The sequence below is a fragment of the Rosa rugosa genome, chromosome 2, assembly GCF_958449725.1.
Source record: "Rosa rugosa chromosome 2, drRosRugo1.1, whole genome shotgun sequence".
NCBI classification, from domain to species: Eukaryota; Viridiplantae; Streptophyta; class Magnoliopsida; order Rosales; family Rosaceae; genus Rosa; species Rosa rugosa.
In genome coordinates this window covers 36500823-36519818 of record NC_084821.1, presented here as the reverse complement: position 1 = coordinate 36519818, position 18996 = coordinate 36500823, and the positions used below count along the sequence as shown (strand labels likewise).

General features: G+C 38.8%; 2 protein-coding genes across 5 annotated transcripts; one reads left to right on the top strand and one right to left on the bottom strand.

The window, feature by feature from the left end:
- Positions 1-1082: 1082 nt before the first annotated feature.
- On the bottom strand, positions 1083-3799 carry LOC133732700 (protein WHAT'S THIS FACTOR 1 homolog, chloroplastic). Of its 2 annotated transcripts, XM_062160280.1 has the most exons (3): positions 3530-3799; positions 3332-3412; positions 1083-2980 (listed from the first exon to the last, which is right to left on the bottom strand). In XM_062160280.1, the coding sequence occupies exon 3, from the start codon at positions 2972-2974 to the stop codon at positions 1400-1402; it is 1575 nt and encodes a 524-aa protein (XP_062016264.1). In that variant the 5' UTR covers positions 2975-2980; positions 3332-3412; positions 3530-3799; the 3' UTR covers positions 1083-1399. The 2 variants fall into 2 exon arrangements, with proteins under 2 accessions (XP_062016264.1, XP_062016263.1); XM_062160279.1 differs by lacking the exon at positions 3332-3412.
- An 11916-nt stretch (positions 3800-15715) lies between these two features.
- On the top strand, positions 15716-17588 carry LOC133732567 (uncharacterized). Of its 3 annotated transcripts, none has more exons than XR_009857186.1 (3): positions 15716-15863; positions 16627-16949; positions 17235-17588. XR_009857186.1 is itself a non-coding variant. In XM_062160144.1 (2 exons), the coding sequence occupies exons 1-2, from the start codon at positions 15760-15762 to the stop codon at positions 16920-16922; spliced, it is 438 nt and encodes a 145-aa protein (XP_062016128.1). In that variant the 5' UTR covers positions 15716-15759; the 3' UTR covers positions 16923-17042. The 3 variants fall into 3 exon arrangements, 1 of the variants encoding a protein (XP_062016128.1); XR_009857187.1 differs by having other exon boundaries at positions 16585-16949; XM_062160144.1 differs by lacking the exon at positions 17235-17588 and having other exon boundaries at positions 16589-17042.
- Positions 17589-18996: the final 1408 nt, after the last annotated feature.

Below are 18996 nucleotides of genomic sequence, written 5' to 3'. Positions count from 1 at the left end.
GACAGCCTTTTGACCAACAAAAAAGAGGGAAATCCAGATCAGTACCAAGTTCATGTGGCACAACTAGCAAATTAGCAAAGCCTTTTGATCATTTAAAAAAGAAAGGAAAAAAAAAAACAAAGCATCAGATGTGCTGAACTCTCATTCTTCAACATTAGTCACAGGTGGCACTGGCTCTACAAGTGTAGGTATGCAGTCTACAGTAATAACTAAAGTCCAACATATAAAGAGATGCCAATTACAAAATTGCGTCTATACCAAATCATAAATATTGCTCAGAAAAGGAACCAAAAGATAACATGTCAAGCGCAAATGCAACCAAATACCTATAGTCCAAATGACAGTACAGGTCTGAATACGAGTAGCTACTGATGGTTTAGAGCCTATTATATACTTTAATTTAGCCCACCACAGTTAGAAATTAGGTGGAGTCAAGTCAAATGTTAATTCTCAGGTTTCAAAATTAACTTCAAGGCCATGACTGATAAAAAAATTCTTAGTTTTGTAACAAAATTGGGTTTATCATCAGGTCTGCAAATTCACTTATAGGAGAAAAATTTAATTTCAGCGACTAAGCACTGTAAGAATAAAACTTTACCGAGGGAAAACATACCATAGAATGGCAGGCACTTAAGCTAGGGTGCTATTAAGTGGGTGCTATAATCATTTTTTAGGTGTGACCATTTGGGACAACATTTTATAGCCAAAGAAAATCTCCTCCAAATAACTCTTAAGAGTATGAAAAAGAATTAGAGCCTCACCTCAGCAATACGGTAGTTTGTTTCTCACAAGCTCTCCTGACACTTTGCCTCATTGCTGCAACCCTGGTAGGCTGGTAGATTGGTACATGACACTTGAACAGCAATCAGACGACCTTTGTGGTTTGCTGCATTAACTCTATTCCAGTCCACAATGTCCATCTGGTGTGTGTGCCATATGAAGTTTGACATGCATATAAATGTTGGAAAAGAAAAGAACTGAAACAATAGATGACCTAATTATAAGATTATAACATAATCTAGAAAATTTCTGTTGACCAATTCCAGAGGGTATTGATGACTTGTCATATAAAAGATAAGAAACAATTTTAAACTGGCTGCAACTTTACATTCCCCCAAAATTTTCAGTTAACTTAATTAAGAGTACATAATAATCTAATTCTATTACATAAGGCAAAAGGAATACAAGACATTATGCGTATGCCTATGTATTCCAAGAAACACTTTTCTGAACCTCAAGGATGAGAAAAGGATATAGGCTTTGCACCTAAAGCAGGTTGCAGAGCTTTGGAGATACTATGTTGAATTCCCCTTCAAGTAGGACAAACACAAATAGTTCGGGCCAAAAGAAAGTAACGAGCACTCAGTGAATATCTTCGGGCCAGATCAGATATGTCAATTTACCAGCGCTCTCTTGGCCGACCATCTGGCAAGACTGGAACAAGCACCCTCTCATCATTCTCTGTTGAAAAGCCTTCTTCATTAATTGGTTTGCTCGGTTCATTGTTTAATGTTTTCCCATCTTCGTTGAAATCTGGGGGTGTATCTTCATCTTCATCACTCCAATCATCTACATCATCATCATCATCATCAAACTCATCATCTTCATCACTCATAAAGTTATCAGTATCAGACCATTCCTCTCCCTCATCAACAGTTCCATCTTGTGCCTCATTGGTTCCTTCAGCACCATCTGCCTCTCTATTGGGAGCACCCCTTCTAGGATACCGTGGAACTGCAATAATAGATCGAAGCTTCTCTTTTATAATCAGCAGACGATCCTTGTCTATCAATTGAGAATCACGATATGCTTCCCTAAGGAAAACTGAATCCCTATCTCCTTTCAACGAGACATAAAACATATCAGGGTGCCTTATCAGCATTCCCCTGACCTGTTGAGAGAACCTAAACTCCTCGCGGAAATGAGTAAGGTGATCTACAAGAGTTTTCTTCTCCACAGTAAGGCTCAATATCTCATGGACAACTGCACAAGCATGTTTCTCTTTCTCAATTGTACCTGACCTCAGCCCTGAGAAATCAGAGTAAGGGGATATATAAGGGATGTCTCTAAACAAACATATTCTCCTCATCTCACCCTTGGAAAGATTAAGACCCCTTGGTAACTTTAGTCTATTGAACTTGAGAGGCCTATCTATAATCAAATCCTTCTCTTCTAATTCTCTAGCACGATTTTCCTCTTCAGATAACTCAGCAGCTGATACAGCAAGCTCAGGATCCCAATGAGTTAATTCTAATGCTGGACCTCTCGCAGTTGCAACAACTTTAAAATACTGTGGGTATCGATGACAAATTGTATCACGAAATTCTAAAGGAAGCGCTAAATCGGTCCTTAAATGAGCAATCTTCTCCAACAAAATCCGTTTATCCAATGACATCATCAATAATTTCCTCAACTTCACGACCAGCAAGTCTTCCATCTCATTTCGAACCTGCAACTCTTCAAGATAAAGCCTTTCTGCTTCGGGCGTTAATTTAAATTTCAACGAAAATACACCTTCTTCAACAATCTCAAACACAGCAGGGAACTTCTTCAGTAATGCAATAAATCGCCTCTTTTTCTGCAGACCCAGTTCTCTTCTATACCTACCTAATTCCCTAAGTGACATAATTCTATCAGGTTGGCTCACTAAAATTTTTCTAATCTTCAAAACTAACTTCAACCTCTTATCCCTTTGGATCACATTGTCGAAAGGAAGTTCTTTCCTTCTCTTCACAGCAGCACGTATCGGTCCAACTGGGACATGTCTCAAATCACCCAAAATAACATCTCTCTCAGGTAAAACCAAACTATTTCCCCAAAAGTTTGATTTTTCCGGCTGTATCCTTGAGATTGAGAGATGGGTTTTCACAGACTGTTTGGATCTTAAATGAAAAGGAGACTTGTATGAAAGAAAAAAGGGTAAGGAAGTTGCTGGTAAGGCTGTGGTTGAAGAAAGCAACAGCTTTGGTTCCATTGAGACCTGCATCATTTAAAATGTATCAAAACCCATAAATCAGGCTGTTTATCATCCTATTATCCATTAAAATACACATGAACAAAGTAGTCCTCATACATTCAACAGTGACACAGTACATTTTGAACCCAATACTAATTGAACTAAGCTAAGTGGCAATAGCTAGCTACTCTAAACAAACAGTAGCACAATGAGAATTTGTATACAACTTAATCAACCCAGCAAAATCTGATGAATCCAACGCAATCAAATGACACACTGGAGAGAAAACAAGAACCCAATTGAGCTAAACCCTTGATAAATCTTCAAACTGAACCAAACAACAATAAGAATCAAAATTGAACATAGATATATTACTTTGAATAAGCTAGACTGATTGGATAGGGAGAGAGATTAAGAGAGTAGAGATATCTATAAAGAGGCTTGAGTTCTCTGAAACTGAAATTAAAAAAAAAAAAAAAAAAAAAAAAAGGAGAGCTGATATGAGAGAACAGGTTAATAAGTAAAAGTAGAGCATAGAAGAGATTGTAGAGAGCGAAATTGAAGAAAACAAACCTTGGGTGAGAGCACAACCGAAGAAGACGAAGAGAAGAGCATGAGAGAAATTGAAATATAGGAGGGATTACTGAGCTTCGTAAGGGTTTAGGGTATTATTTTCTATAAGAGAGAGTGAGAGATAGATACAGGAAGAAGAAGAAGAAGAAAGGGTGTTACGAAGTTGAGTGTGTTGGGTAAGGTCGAGGATGGAGGAGGAGAGGAGGGAAATTGAGAATGGGAATAGGCGAAGTTACTGTTGAACACTCTAGATACAAATTTGGGGGTGATAATGTAGAAAAAAGGTCATTTCCCAAAAGAAAAGAAAAAAAGTGTAATCTTCAATAATTAGAAAAGGGTTCTGACCCGATGCACTTTTGTCCTCTCATTTATTCTATTAAGATATTTTTATTTTCACTTATTAAATTTAAGAGCAAAATGTCTAATTTAGGCTCTGAAAAATCAAGAATTACACATTTCATATGAGGATTTTGGTTGGAGTTGGTTATTATTATAAGAGCAGGCAGGCTCGCTCCGGAGTTGGAGTTTGGATTTGTACAATAGCAGTATTTTAAGTTTGTTTTGCAGGTGTTGGTAGTCCATTTTTTAGAGGAAGTCCTCCTAAATATTCGGGATAATTTCTCCTAATGTGGACCTCGTAGGGCCTCTTGAGTCCTGCAACTGTTCCTCATTCACGAGGGGTTTTAGTGGGTGTAGATAATTACGGTGGAAGTTTTTCCACAGAATATGGAGAAAATTACTGCACATATTTTGTTTTTAATTTTTAATTTTTTTTGTTAAATTTCTTTTGTTTTTCTTTTATTTGTGAATTGACCATTTTGTCTTTCTCAAATATTTCAGTTCAAATGTTTTTTAATATTTAAGGGATATTTTGGTAAAAATTTTATGTTTTGGCTGACAAACTCTATTCTCTTAATAATACTATAGACTATAATAGGTCAGGAGTTTGATCCTAAAAATAAATAAACAAACAACACACACGCACAATGATCAAGCGTAAATTATTGAAAAAAAACAAAACAAAACCAAAAAACCTTAATTATTAGGTATGAGAGCTCTTCCTCTCAAAAACCCTAGCCGCCAATGGCTCAGCTTCCAACGATGTCTTTTGTCGTCAATTCACACCCCAACCACCACCAGTGCTAGCTTTGCCACCACTTCTTGAGTGTTAGACCAAACGACAGTGTTTGCCGGTGAATGCTTTTCATTCCTCGAAGATGTTTAGATGGTGTTAGACCCGGTTTCAAGTTTGCATCTTCATACCAATTTAGGTTTCAGCGGGGGTGTTGCTCTCTAGTGTGGGACACTCGGTTTCAAGATTTCAAGATCAAGGTGGCTGCTATTTTGGTCTAAGATGGTCTTCAATCTATGGTACTTGATTTGGCTTTGCTGATTTAGCGATCTAGTGTAGACAGATGGGAAACTTTAATCAAAGATGGCTGCTGGAGTTTTGCTTTGCTCATGGAGGGATCGGGGCATCGACGATCTCAAGCGGGGATGGTTGCTTGGTAGTTCCATCCCTGGCTCAAATCATTAGGTTTTGGGAAAATTTTACAAATAGACCCCAAATAAAGTCCATTCATCATTTCGGTACCTCAATCTTTAAAACTATAATAATGGTACCTAAATATTGAAATCCGACACAATATCGATGTCTTCCGTTAATAACGCCGTTAGGGCAGATTTTTTCAATGGGCAAAATTGTCTCTCCATCTTTTCCCCCCTATCCATTGGTGCATACAGCCAAAACTAGTCAAAACGACTTCTCTCGGTCTCTCACCATCAGAATCTCACTTGCTCACTTTCTCTCTGTTCAAGTGAATCTGAAAAAAGGTAGAGGATGAGAGATTTTGTTCCAATCCAGCCTGGGTAAAGTAGATTCGGGAATCCCAAATCCTGAATGGACATAGCAAATTATCGGAGGTACTTTCGGATTGATGGAGATCCACCTGTATTTGGAGGTATGCAAAAATGATCCCCCCATATGACTTTGTTTTCTTTTAGGGTTTTGTCTCACTAACTCAGTACTATGCTTATTAGTGGTGTAGAAAGTATAGATTGTTTAAGAAAGTGAAGAATTTATTGTCTAGGGTTTGTTTTGGTTATAGGGTTTTCTGTTGTCATGTCCTGTCATACTATAATGTTATTGTTGATGGGAATGGAGTTTAATGTGGGGAAAGCTTTGAATATTGGTGGGTGACGAAGAAATTTGAACATTGAATTTGGTTGGTGAAGTATTGAACTCATTGACGTTGAGCATTTGAAAACTGGGACTAGCAGAATTAAAAAACACACTACTTATTTGGACTGACAAACATAAATAAAAGAGATATTGAATCGAGTCTATTTAGTATGCAGTTGGCATCATGTGTATTGGGTTAAGTATATTAGGTTTAAATATGACTATAGCAGACTATTGTTGACTACTATTGATTGTTATTGACTTAGGTGTAAATCATGTTGAATGATGCAGGTCCTAATTTATTTACTGTAAAAATACATTATGGGGGGAGGTTTTACAGCGAAGGTGGTGTAAACAGACATTACAGGGGTGGTTCAATTGTTTTCGTGGATGGTGTGGTTCTAGAGAAATTGTCGTTTACAGGCTTCAACTATTGGGCACATGACTACCCAAGGTCCAAATATTGCATGTTGGTTTCGGGCACCTGGCAGTGAAGCAGGAAGTGGCTATTTACCAATTGCAACAGATGCAGATGTTGTGGATATGGTTCAATTTATTCCACGCACTAGAAGATTATTGGATGTGTATATTGTCTGTTTGGGTGATACGAAGGTTAATTTTCAGCCTTGGGAACTAGATGCCTATGATGATGAAGTAGACCATTTGTCATATATTGGGCATGTCATTCATGATCTAGAAGATGATCCAGGACTATTGATGAATGATGGGGTAAATGCACTTGGTGAAAATTTCACAATTGAGATGCATGCTGAAGATGATCACGTTGATGGGGTAAATGCACTTGGTTTAAATTTCCCAATTGAGATGGGATCTGACGATGATCATGTTAATGGGCCAACTATTGACTTTACATTCCAAGAAAATGGAGCTGCATCTATTTCTAATAAGCAAAAGGATAAGGGAAAAAAGACGATGGAATATGTTGAGGTGGAAGTAACAAAAAAGAAGGTAGGCAGACCCAAGAAAGTATTAAAAAGGAGATATGAGACAAGATTCAAAGGAGAATGTTCTTATGCTGTGGACTTAGTAGATAATTCATCTAGCTCAGATGATCCGGACGTCTATGCTGATGAAATAGTTGATAGTGATTGGGAATTATTTGACGAAGATGATGAGATGGGATTTGGAGGGAACATATCTGATGGTGAGGGAGAGGATTCTGATAGGCTTGCTATTTATCATGGATCCTCAGATGAGTCTGCTGAAGATGCAGGAATTTTTAAAGTGAAGTCTAAGAGGAGGTTTTCTAAGTGGAAGGAATTCAACAAGAACTTTGATATGAAGAGGCCAACTTTTGAGCTTGGCATTGCATTTCCCAACTCTGTTGTCTTCAAGAATGCAATTAGAAAACATGCAGTTTTGACAAAGAAAGAGCTCCGATTTGCTAAAAACACAAGGTACAAAGTGAAGGTCATTTGTAAGACATCCCCTGATTGTCCTTTTTGGATTTATGCAGCAAGTCCATCTAAAAATATTCCTACTCTTTATATTAGGACTCTTAGGCCTCAACACACGTGCAATGAGGTGGTTGGGAAAGTATACCATTGTCATGCTCCTTTTATTGCTAATGAGTATCTTGCTTGTTTAATGAATGATCCTAAGTGGAGTAGGGAAGGGGTTCAAAATGTTGTTGGAAAGGACTTTGGAATGGACATTGGTTATCAAATATGCTACAGGGCTAAGAGAATTGCAATGAAGCTAGCTCAAGGTAGCTTTGAACAACAATACAATTTGCTTGAAAGCTACGCCCATGAACTGAAGATAAAAAACCCAGGAACTTCTGTTTGGATACACAATGAGATGGAAGGTGATATTTATAGGTTCAAGAGAATATATAATTGTTTAGAAGCACTTAAAGTTGGATGGAAGGCAAGTTGTAAGAAGGTTATTTGTTTGGATGGTTGTCATTTAAAAAGTGTGCATAAGGATAAGTTAGTAGCTGCTATTGGAATTGATGGCAATAAAGGGATGTATCTCATAGCATATGCAGTGGTTGAATTGGAGAATAAGGAAACTTGGACATGGTGTCTACAGTTTCTTCAAGAAGATTTGGAACTCTGGAATAGTTACCACTATGCTTTCATATCTGATAAACAAAAAGGACTTGAACAAGCAATTGCTACACTTTTTCCACATGCAGAACATCGGCACTGTGTAAGACACTTACACAGCAATTTCTAGGGAGAAGGATTTGCTGGGTTACAATTGAAGCAGATTTTCTGGCAAATGCTATGAGACAATTCACCAAATCAATGGAAGATTTGAGTAAAGTTTCTTACCAAGCATTTTTTTTTTTTTGAGGGAAAGGAGGTCAGGTTTTATTGAATAAAGATGTCTAAAAATTACACAACTTCAGCTGCTAATGCAGCTTGTAAAAAAGAAGGGGAAGAAAAATAAAAAGTCTCCACAGGGAGAGTCCTAGTATGAGCAGCCATCAGATGTGCCACCCTATTTGCACTTCTCTTTGTATGAACTACGCGCAGGTTTGCATAAGCATCCAAAATGTACTCCATATCATCATAAACACGTCCCAAGATGGACAAGTTACTCCCCTCTCGGCTAAGCAATTGTCGATACACCAATTGCGAATCAGTCTCCACAATAGCTGGCAAATAATGATTTGTAACTACAAACTCAATGGCCTGTTTGCAGGCTACAGCTTCCACATGTTCAGGTGATAGTAAACCCGAAAGAGATTTACCTCCTCCTGCTATAAATGAGCCCTGCCAATCCCTGACAACAAAACCTGTGCTCCCTTTTTTAGATGCTTGAAAGAAAGAACCATCTACATTGACTTTAAAACAGCCCACAGAGGGAGCAACCCACCGAGTCATTCTAATAGTACCAGCTCCACTATTCCCAATCTTCCCTTGCAGAAAACGAAATTCATGCAGCCTTGACATAGACACGATAACTACATCAACAGCCGTACCAACTTTGTTTTCCCAAATTCGATTATTTCGTTCTTTCCACACCCCCCAAAGAAGGTATACCAACTCACCAAGTAACTGTAGAGATAAGTCTCTGGCACAAGAACTAATCCATTCCAACAGACCCAAATGAGCAAAATGAGGATTATAACAAACCTGTGACAACACCCCATGTGTTTGCAGCACTTGTCTAGTGAACTGACAGTCACGACACAAATGCAGTGTTGTTTCCAACTCCTGCATACACAACGGACAAGTCATGGAATCCAACACAACTCTCTTTGAGATTAATCTCTCCAAAGATGGGAGGATATTGTGACACACCCGCCATATATGAACTTTGGCTGCATTAGGGATGACAACCTTCCACAGCTTTTTCCAAAAACTCACCCCAACTGGCAGCTCAAAAGGGCTCTTAGAAGAAGAAATATAGAAAGAGTATCGGTAAGCAGTCTTCACCGAAAACATGCCATTCTTTTCAAGTCTCCAAACCTCCCTGTCATGCACCTCCCTAGAAGATAGAGGAATTGATAAGATTGCTTCAGCTTCATCAACCGAAAACACCCTTCGAATGAGATTAATGTCCCAAACCCCTGTATGACAAATCAAGTCACTCACCCTATTGACTTCATTCATAGCCAAATTACCTGCTCTAGGCTTACAATCCGGCACCCCAGGAATCCACGAATCCCTCCATATGTTCACCAATGTCCCATCGCCTATCTGCCAGTAAGTGCCTTTCCTTAACAAATCCCTTGTGGAAAAGATACTTCGCCAGGAATAAGAAGGAGAGGCATGGGATGAAGCTGTCCAAAAAGAACCTTCTGGATAGTACTTAGCTTTAAAGAGTCGAGCTATCAGCGATTGAGGATTGCTGATCACACGCCATGCTTGTTTGGCTAGCATAGCGGAATTAAATTCTGATAAACTACGGAAACCTAGCCCTCCTTCCTCTTTAGGATTGCACAAAGCCTTCCAAGTCTTCCAGTGAATTTTTCTTTTATCAAGAGTACTCCCCCACCAGAACTTGGCACAAAGTTGTTCAAGATCCTCACAGAAATTTTTTGTTAATTGGAAGACACTCATTGCATAAGTTGGAAGAGCTTGTGCCACCACTCTGATGAGAATGTCTCTACCTGCACCACTCAAAAATTTTCCTTGCCAATTGGAGACCTTCTTGGACAAATTCTCCTTGATATACTGGAAGGTAGCAGTTTTCTTCCTCCCTACATACGTTGGAAGACCCAAATATTTTGCATGGGAAGCCACCACCTCAACTCCCAATAGGCTGGACACCTCATCTTTCATAACTTCTGAAACATTTTTACTGAAAACAATAGAGCTTTTATCAAAATTAACCAATTGACCAGATGCCCTACCATATGTTTCTATAACATCCTGTATCTGGAAACAGGCCTCTAGAGAAGCGTCAGCATAAAGCATGCTATCATCAGCAAAAAGTAAATGATTCACCCAAGGGGCTTCACTGCAAATCTCAATCCCAGGGAGCAATCCCAATTCCTGCTTTTGCTGTAATAAGGCTGAGAAACCCTCTGCCCCAATTAGAAATAAATATGGGGACAGAGGATCACCTTGCCGTAATCCTCTACTCGGAATAACAAGACCACGAGGCTTTCCACGTAGCAAAAAAGAGTATCTGACAGAGCAGACACACTGCATCACCATCTCTATCCATACCGGATCAAAACCAAACCTTTCCATCACCTTCCTAAGAAAAACCCATTCCATCCTATCATAGGCTTTGCTCAAGTCTAGTTTAAGAGCCATACACCCATCACCACCATCCCTTTTGTTATGAACAAAATGAGCAAGTTCATTAGCGACAAGTATATTATCAGTAATTAACCTGCCAGGCACAAAAGCACTCTGATATGGAGAAATCAAGTCTGGCAAAATCAACTTCAACCTGTTTGCTATGACTTTCGAACAAAGCTTGTAGATTACATTACATAATGCAATAGGTCTTAAATCTGACATGTGCTCCAGATCATTCACTTTTGGGATAAGACAAATATGTGTGAAATTAATTTGTCGTAACAGCTGACCTGAATGTAAAAAACTCTGAACAGCAGCAGTCACCTCAGCTCCTATTGACTCCCAATAGTGTTGGAAGAATAGAGGAGGCATACCATCTGGCCCTGGCGATTTAGTTGGGTACATTTGAAACAAGGCACACCGAACCTCTTCTTGAGAATATTGAGCACACAATTGTTCATTCATAGTTTCAGAAACACATGGTTGAATAGCCTCTAATGTAGCACCCATGGCCTCAACATCTATGTCCCCTGCTTTGAACATATTAGAAAAGTAGGAAGTCACCACTCGCTCCAACCCCTCATCATCCTCACACCACTCACCAGCCTCATTAAATAGACCATGTATAGTATTTTTCCTTTTTCTATTTGCTGCCTTCCGGTGAAAATAACCCGTGTTACGATCTCCTTCCTTCAACCAAGTTACTTTCGATCTTTGTCGCCAGAAAGATTCTTCTTGAGATAATAAAGTTTGGAGACGTTCAGACAAAAGCTTCTTCTCCATAATCACAGCATCAGAAAGCGTTGCATCTAGCAACTCCTCCAAACGTGCTCGAACCCCTAACATTTCCATCTGTCTACCCTTGAACGTCTTCCTCTGCCAAGCATCCAGATGCATTCTAGTATAAGCTATCTTCTTGGACAATTGATACATTGGCAAACCGGACACATCTGTCTGCCAGGCTTGGTGTACAACGCCATCACATTCTTCATGTTGCAACCAATGTGCTTCAAATTTGAAGCGATGATGACGAGGACGTGTGGGAAGAGGAACAGTACTAGCTTGTAGCAGTATTGGCACATGATCGGAATCACTTGGTGGGAGATGCTTCAGACGTGCAAAACCAAAAATATCACACCAGGTCGGTGTACACACAGCCCTGTCCAACCGTAACTGGGTTTCAGAATTCCACCAAGTTGCCTGAGGCCCCTGAAAACCAAGATCAAGCAAATCCCCATACCCTAGGGCTTCTCTAAAACCACGCATCTGCCTCTCTGCCCTAATCGGACCATCTTTCTTCTCACTGCTATTTAGGATTTCATTAAAATCCCCGATAACGACCCAGGGAAGGGTCTCCAAATCACTCAAATCACGCAAAAGCTGCCATGATTTGTCTCTATCCACCGTTCGAGAAAATCCGTAAAAACCTGTAAGTCTCCACCTAGGGGTTCCAGGTCCTCCATCAACCATAATATCAATATGATGTTGTGACGTCGTACCCACCTCCACCTTCACATCATCATTCCAGAACATGCCCAAACCACCAGACTGTCCTACACTCAACACTTCCTGAGCCTGAGAAAAACCAAGTGCCAAACGCAGATCGTTAAAGGCCCTGATATTGTTGATTTTGGTTTCGCAAAGAAAAATAATTTGGGGTCTGTTTTGGGATATCAAATCCTTCAATGCCCGAATTGTGATGTCTTTGCAGATTCCTCTGCAATTCCAACTCAGTATGTCCATATCCATGGTCAATTGAATCTTGCTTTCTAGAAACCTAGAAAGTAAACCCTAGCAGAGGAGGCTAGGTTAATCTCCAAAATCATGAAATATCCTGGGAAGAGGGCGAAAGATGTTCCTGTTTGACGTTGATATAGGTTATCCAATCTAGTTTCTTACCAAGCATGGAAATGGTGCAATGACAAGTATATAATTTGGATTTATAATCAGTCAGAATGTTAAATTAATTATACTTTTTATATTCTCTATATCTATTTGCCATCTCCTGCATGCTATATCAGTTTCCATTTTTGAGCTATCAGAGTGTTAGTTATATTGATTGAGGTTTAGGCATGCCATTCTTTTGTCTGATAGCCATTCAACAAGAAGTTATTGATTCCATTAATAACTTTGTGAAGATGGTTCTATATAGAGCATTAAATGAGTTGCACATTCAACTTTTTTGTAAAACTTTTAACACCAACATGCTACTGCATTCATTCTTAAAAAAAAAAAATTGCTACTGTATTATACTTTTAATTGATTATTGGGTATAATTAGCAATAACGTACTAATTGATCATTGAAACAGGCCCGCTAAACATTGGTCAATGTCTCACTTCCAACAGGAATTTAAATGTGATAACTTACTGAACAATCACTCTGAATCCTTCAATGCAAGTATTCTGCCTGCAAGGAAGAAAGCAATTCTGGGACTTCTAGAGGACATAAGAATTTCATTTATGGTGAGGTTGGGAAATAGAAGAAATTCTGGAGCTAAGTGGAGGTGCAGGTAGGACCAAGGGTCGAGAAAATTTTGAAAAAAAATGCTAAATGGAGCCATGAGTACAAGGCATTGGAGTCTAGTTCAATGAGGTTTGAAATTCATGGGAGGGGTGTGGCTTCTGCTTCTGGTGTAGTTTCTCAGCATTCTGTGCAATTGGACATGAGGACATGTACTTGCAGACGATGGGATTTAAGTGGAATTCCATGTGCACATGCAATTGCTGCTATTTACTCCAAGGGATGGTCTCCGGATGACTTTGTCAATGATTGTTATACTCAAAGAAGATATGTGATGGCTTATGAACCCATGATTAACCCAATTGCAGGGGTTAATGAGTGGGAGATCAAACAAAGGCCAATAGCACCTCCATTGTATAGGAGACAACTAGGAAGGCCGAAGATGTCTAGGACCAAAGCACCAGGTTAAATATTCTGATAAGTCTCAATGGTTATTTGAAAAATTAGTTTACTATTTGTCTAAATATGTTGCACTAACATTAAAATGCATCTGTTTCTATAGGTGAAGAACCACCTCCTCCAGGGACTACAAAGTTGCCTAAGAGTTTCTACTCAACAATTACATGCCAGATATGTTTTAATAAAGGCCACAACAAGAGGACTTGTGAAAGAAGAAGAAACCAGGTTCCATTACTTCATCTTTTGAAGAACATTATATTTGTCAGTTTATGCATGCATTCTTTTTTTTTTTAAATGAAAAGTTATTTCACTATTGTTGTGCAGCAACAAGTGCCAGATGTGAATGTTCAAGTTACAAATGTGAACATTGAAGTTCCTATTGTGAACAACGTCTAATCCCCAACTGAGCCTACCATTGTTGATGGGCCTCCTATGCAGTCTTAATCATCATTTAATGACCACTTCAAGAATGTCAATGTCAATCTTAATGTGAATGTGAATTTAGATGCTTCATCTGACATGGGTGTTTCGGCTTCTAATGTGCCATATGTAGATGCATCCTCTATGAATGTGCCCTCTGTGAATGTACAATTACCAAAAAGGACAGAAGATCCAATTGATTAGTCTCAATCTCAGGTAAACCATTTGGTAACACTTGATGTTGTTCAAATACCTGATAACATTTTCTCATAAACTTAAGTTGAATTTATCTTGTTCAGCATTCTATAAAGAGATGCAAGGCACCTGCAAGAAGGATCAAGCCAGTGAAGCAACCTCAATCATCATGCTCTACCACAACAACTCAGAATGCAGATCGAACAAAAAAGGAAGTCAAGAAAAAACTACTGTGGAAGTGTTGAAGGCTTCCACATCTAATCTTACTATGACTATTTAATTAACCTATTGGCATGTATAACCAACTGATTATGGTAGCATTTTTGCGTGCTTTTGTGATATTGCTATCAATGCTCTTTTGTGAATTTTTAGAAGCAGCTGTAGATTTCAAGTCCTTGGCTTGTGAACTTTTTTGTAATAGTGGTTGTATTTTGAGACAATATTAATGGACAATAGTGTATTCTAATTTTCAGATGCCTCTAATTTTTGTACAGAGACAAAACAGCTCACTATAAATATTGATATTAATGGTGAAAAGGATATTGTTTTTGGAGGAAAAAGGCTAAGGTGGATAACCAAGTACAAATGGTGATTGGCGGGAAAATAATGGAGGTTGAGACTTGAGACTACTATTGTCAAGTTCTACTATTTCTTGGTGGAAAGGAAGATGGTTTTGGAGGGAAAAGACTGATAGGCCAGCTGATGGAGTTGTCATTGGCGGGAAAAGATGGAGAGACGATTTTGCCCATGAAGAAAACATGCCCTAACGGCGTTATTAACTGAAGGGATCAATATTGTTCCAGATTTCAATGTTGAGGTACCATTGTTATAGTTTTAAAGACTGAGGTATCGAAATGATGAATGGACTTTCTTTGAGGTACTATTTGTAAAATTTTCTCTTAGGTTTTCTTGCTGCTGGACTGATGAAGCTGTGTGGTGCTCTTGGCAGTGTCCATGGCGGTGTTTGGTACGTAGCTGGTGGTGGCTTCAAGCAAGATTGGGCCTTCTGGGCTGGTTTGCTTCACTTGGGCTAGGGCTAGGTCTTTTGGACCTAACTCTTGCTCCAAGAAGAAGCAGACTATCTAGGGGGTTTTTAGGCCTAATATTTAGGGTAGTTTTTACCTAATTTTTATATTTTTACACTTAGTTAAAGAGAATCTCCAAGCACCAGAATTGAGGCCTAATTTTAATTTGTTGTAAGAGAACTAGTCATAGCTAGTCTTGTAGGCTCACTAAATAAGTGAGCAACAATGTTCTAATGGACAATACCAGAATTTTCTAAACTACTTGGCCACTAATGTCGGGTGCAAGTATAGGAAATCGATTGTATGTGCCGTTTTGGCTATGAGTTTAATAAATCTCTTATTCTTGTAAAAAAAAAATGAAAATTATTGATAAAAGGAACAAAGCAATTTTTTTAATATAACTTTTCTATATTAGTAAAGTGGACATTTAATGACAAAAAGGAAAAAAATAGGAAAAGAATGTGTGGCTAAAATGTGCGCACCTATTCCTTTCTTTTTGTGACCTTGCAAGAACTGGTTTTTGTTTTAAGATATCGCAAAATTAATTTTGACCGAATTCTCATGTGTGAAAGCCCATATTTATTTCAAAACCATGTGACGTCTACTATTTCCAAAATCACGGCACAGCCCACAGTTTTGTATACAAAACCGCCATTCTAGAATCATCCAATCGATGTATAAAAAGAGACCCCATGAGACAATGGGTTATTGTGCATGGTTAGTTTAGATTTATTTTTCAGGAGTTAAAAGACGATGACCAATGTTTCTAAGACCTCTAAAGGCCAAGACGAGGAAGATGATGGTGCAATTGAGAGGATATTGTACTCATGTAATGATCGAATCAATGATTTACCAGATTGAGAGGTATAACATACATCTTATTTGATCATGCTTATGATATTTTTTGAGTTGATTTGTCTAGATATACATATATGTTAGTGGATTAATTACTTTTTCCGAAGTCTGATATTTGTATAACTTAGGCCCCGTCTGGCATTGAGTTTTTGGACAAAAAATTATTTATAATCACCATTTTGGATGCCAGCCCATTTGGTTAATTCCTAGAACCTGAGTTTTCTTTTTTATTCTTTCACTACGGAAACCAAAAGCAACTGAACTCCTGCTTTTTTTATCTCGGCGTTCATGGAACGCAAATAGGTAGTGGCTTAACTTAAGTTTTACCGTACCTAAAATACCCATATTGAACATATTGCATTTTACATCTCTCGTTTCATTGTGTCATGAATCCATGGACGTATTCTTCTCTCGTCATTCTTTTTCCTGTTCTTATCTTTTGTTATCTTGTCAGAGACTCTTCAATTCTTCTTTCATCACTAGTGCAAGGTCAAGTGCTAATCATGCATTTCTTTCATTTTTCATTCTTATCGTATCTTTCAAGCTCTAGGATTAGATTTTCAATATAATGTTTTGATTCTTAAATGTTTTTCATTTTTTTTGGTTCAATCTTTACAAACTCAAAAGGAAAGGGTACCGTACCCCATCTGTAATCTTTGATTTTTTTAGGCTTCATTGCTATCCCTTTCTGAAAACTTTTGATTTTGTATTTCTATGTTTTTGTAACAAGATAGTTTGTTAGGGAAGAACATAAAGGATGATGTCATTTTAGGAAGTGTATTGAAGAAGAGGCTGAACGAGATGAGAGTGATTATGCCGGTTTTGGGTCCTCTGCCGCCAGAGGAGGAGTTTCTATCGATGTTGATGGCGCAGGCAGTGTCGAGGACTAGGCCAGGAACGGTAAGTGTGAATTACTGTAAGCAGTTTTGGAAAGTTGGAGAGTTTGAGGTTGTGCTAGAGGAGGAGTTTCCGTCGATGTTGATGGTGCAGGCAGTGTCGAGGACTGGGTCGGGGACAGTGAGTGTGAATTACTGTAAGTACATAGTTTTGGAAGGTTGGAGAGTTTGAGGTTGTGCCTTGTGGCGACTTCGACTGGTAATTTACTACTGTTCCCCTCTTTCTTCTCATATGAAAGTGCTTCGGTTTTCTATCTTTTTGGTTTCAAAAATGACAATGATTTTCGTCTTACTTCATTGTGTTCTATCTCAATTTTTTTTATCTTTCTCTACACTAACGAGGACATAGATTGAATTTTTGTTTTACATCGGCTAAAAATCGATGTAGGTGAAATAATTCTAGTAGTGAACCATGAACAGAATACCCTTCAATTCTATGTATTAATCGTCTTTTTTTTTTCTTCTCTCTCTCTCTAATGTACAGAATACCATGAACTCCAAGACTGCCAGTCATATTAATAGTGAAATGTATAGCAGTGCAAAAGACATGGCACTCTCTCATCAAGAGTTTCACCTTCATTGGCACATACCTCAACAGGACAATGCAATTCAGCAATGAAAATTTTATTCATCTCCTTCTCCTAAATTACACAATCAGCTTCTGATTTTACTCCTTGCATTGGGATAATCCTACATTCAATGTGTATGTCAATCTCATAACTCCAAACATAATTCCTTGATGCTATGATCATCAGATTTGTAACTAGGTAGCTCTTATCTTATATACGAGGTTCATGTTCATTAGAAATGCTAATTTATTTTAAGTCCAATTTAATTACTTCTCTCCTTGTGTTCATTTTAAGGGAGAAACTATTATGTTTGGAAAAGAGGTTTTCCTTGTTACATTACAGATATGTACAACCATAATTATAGAAAGGGAAAATTTTGCAAACAGTACACCAAGTAAAGGCCACTAATAATTTTTATACATAAAGTTTCAAATCGAGCATTTCAGTACACGAAATCTAAAGTCCTACCCACTATCCGTACACGCCGTTAATGACGTTGTTAATTTGAGGGATAATATGGTCTCTTCATATTTTCACTTTGAGCACCCGACTCTCTCTCTCTCTCACTATGGGCACCCATCTCTCTTCCCCCCTCCCAATCCCGATCACCTCTGCAATTCCAAGCATTACCATCAATCCACAGCTTTTCACCTCTGCTGAATCAACAACCATTACCATAATTCTCCCAATCCCGATCGAATTGAAGCTCAGATCCAACAAAAAGGTCCAAAATCGGAGCCACCCTTCCGAAATCTCCAGCTGAACCCTCTAATCCCAATCCCGGTGTTCAACAACAACTCCAGGTTCTCAAGTCAAGCTAATTATCCCATTCATCACAAACACCTCCCTCCTCTTCCACACATTCACACTCCCAATCTCTCCTTTCTCCTTCACCTTACTCCTCACAAAGTCCAAGAGCACGTACTGCCGGTCCAGCCAATCCTGCCGCCGGCCCAATTTGATCGGCATTAACGCATAAAGCCACCGCAGCGAGAACTGCACCATAGACCCGACCCGGTTCGGGTACACATTCGGATACCCCTCGTAACGGTACCGAGAGCTGTTGAGGTCTTCTAGGGAATCGATCTCGGACGCGGCTTCAGTGAAACGACACAGTTTGGTCAAGGCGAGGATGTTGTAGGTGAAGTAGACGAGGTGGTCGTGGGGCTTGTTGAGGAGGGACTGGGCTCGCGCGACGGCGACCTTGTCAGAGCTACAAGGTGGAGGAGATGTGGGCGAGTTTGGTGGGTGTGGATTTGGAAGGTGGAGGAGATGCGGTGGTCGTCGGGGTCATAGAGAGTTTTCTGGGTTTGGGTATGTGGAGAGAGAGAGATAGAGATAGAGAGAGAGAGAGAGAGAGGAGATCCGGTTTTTTTTTTTTTTGGACCAAAAAAAGGTAGAGTGAGAGAGTACTAAATTACCCTTTGATAAATGAATTATTACATAAGAGTTAACGGCGTCATTAACGGTGTGTATGGATAGTGGGTAGGACTTTAGATTTCGTGTACTGAAATGCTCGGTTTGGAACTTTATGTATAAGAATTATTAGTAGTCTTTACTTGGTGTACTGTTTGCAAAATTTTCCCTCATAGAAATATTAAAACCGCAAATATTTCATTTTGTTGTTATGCTTATATTAGAGTACCATATATATATATATATATATGGTCCGGATCA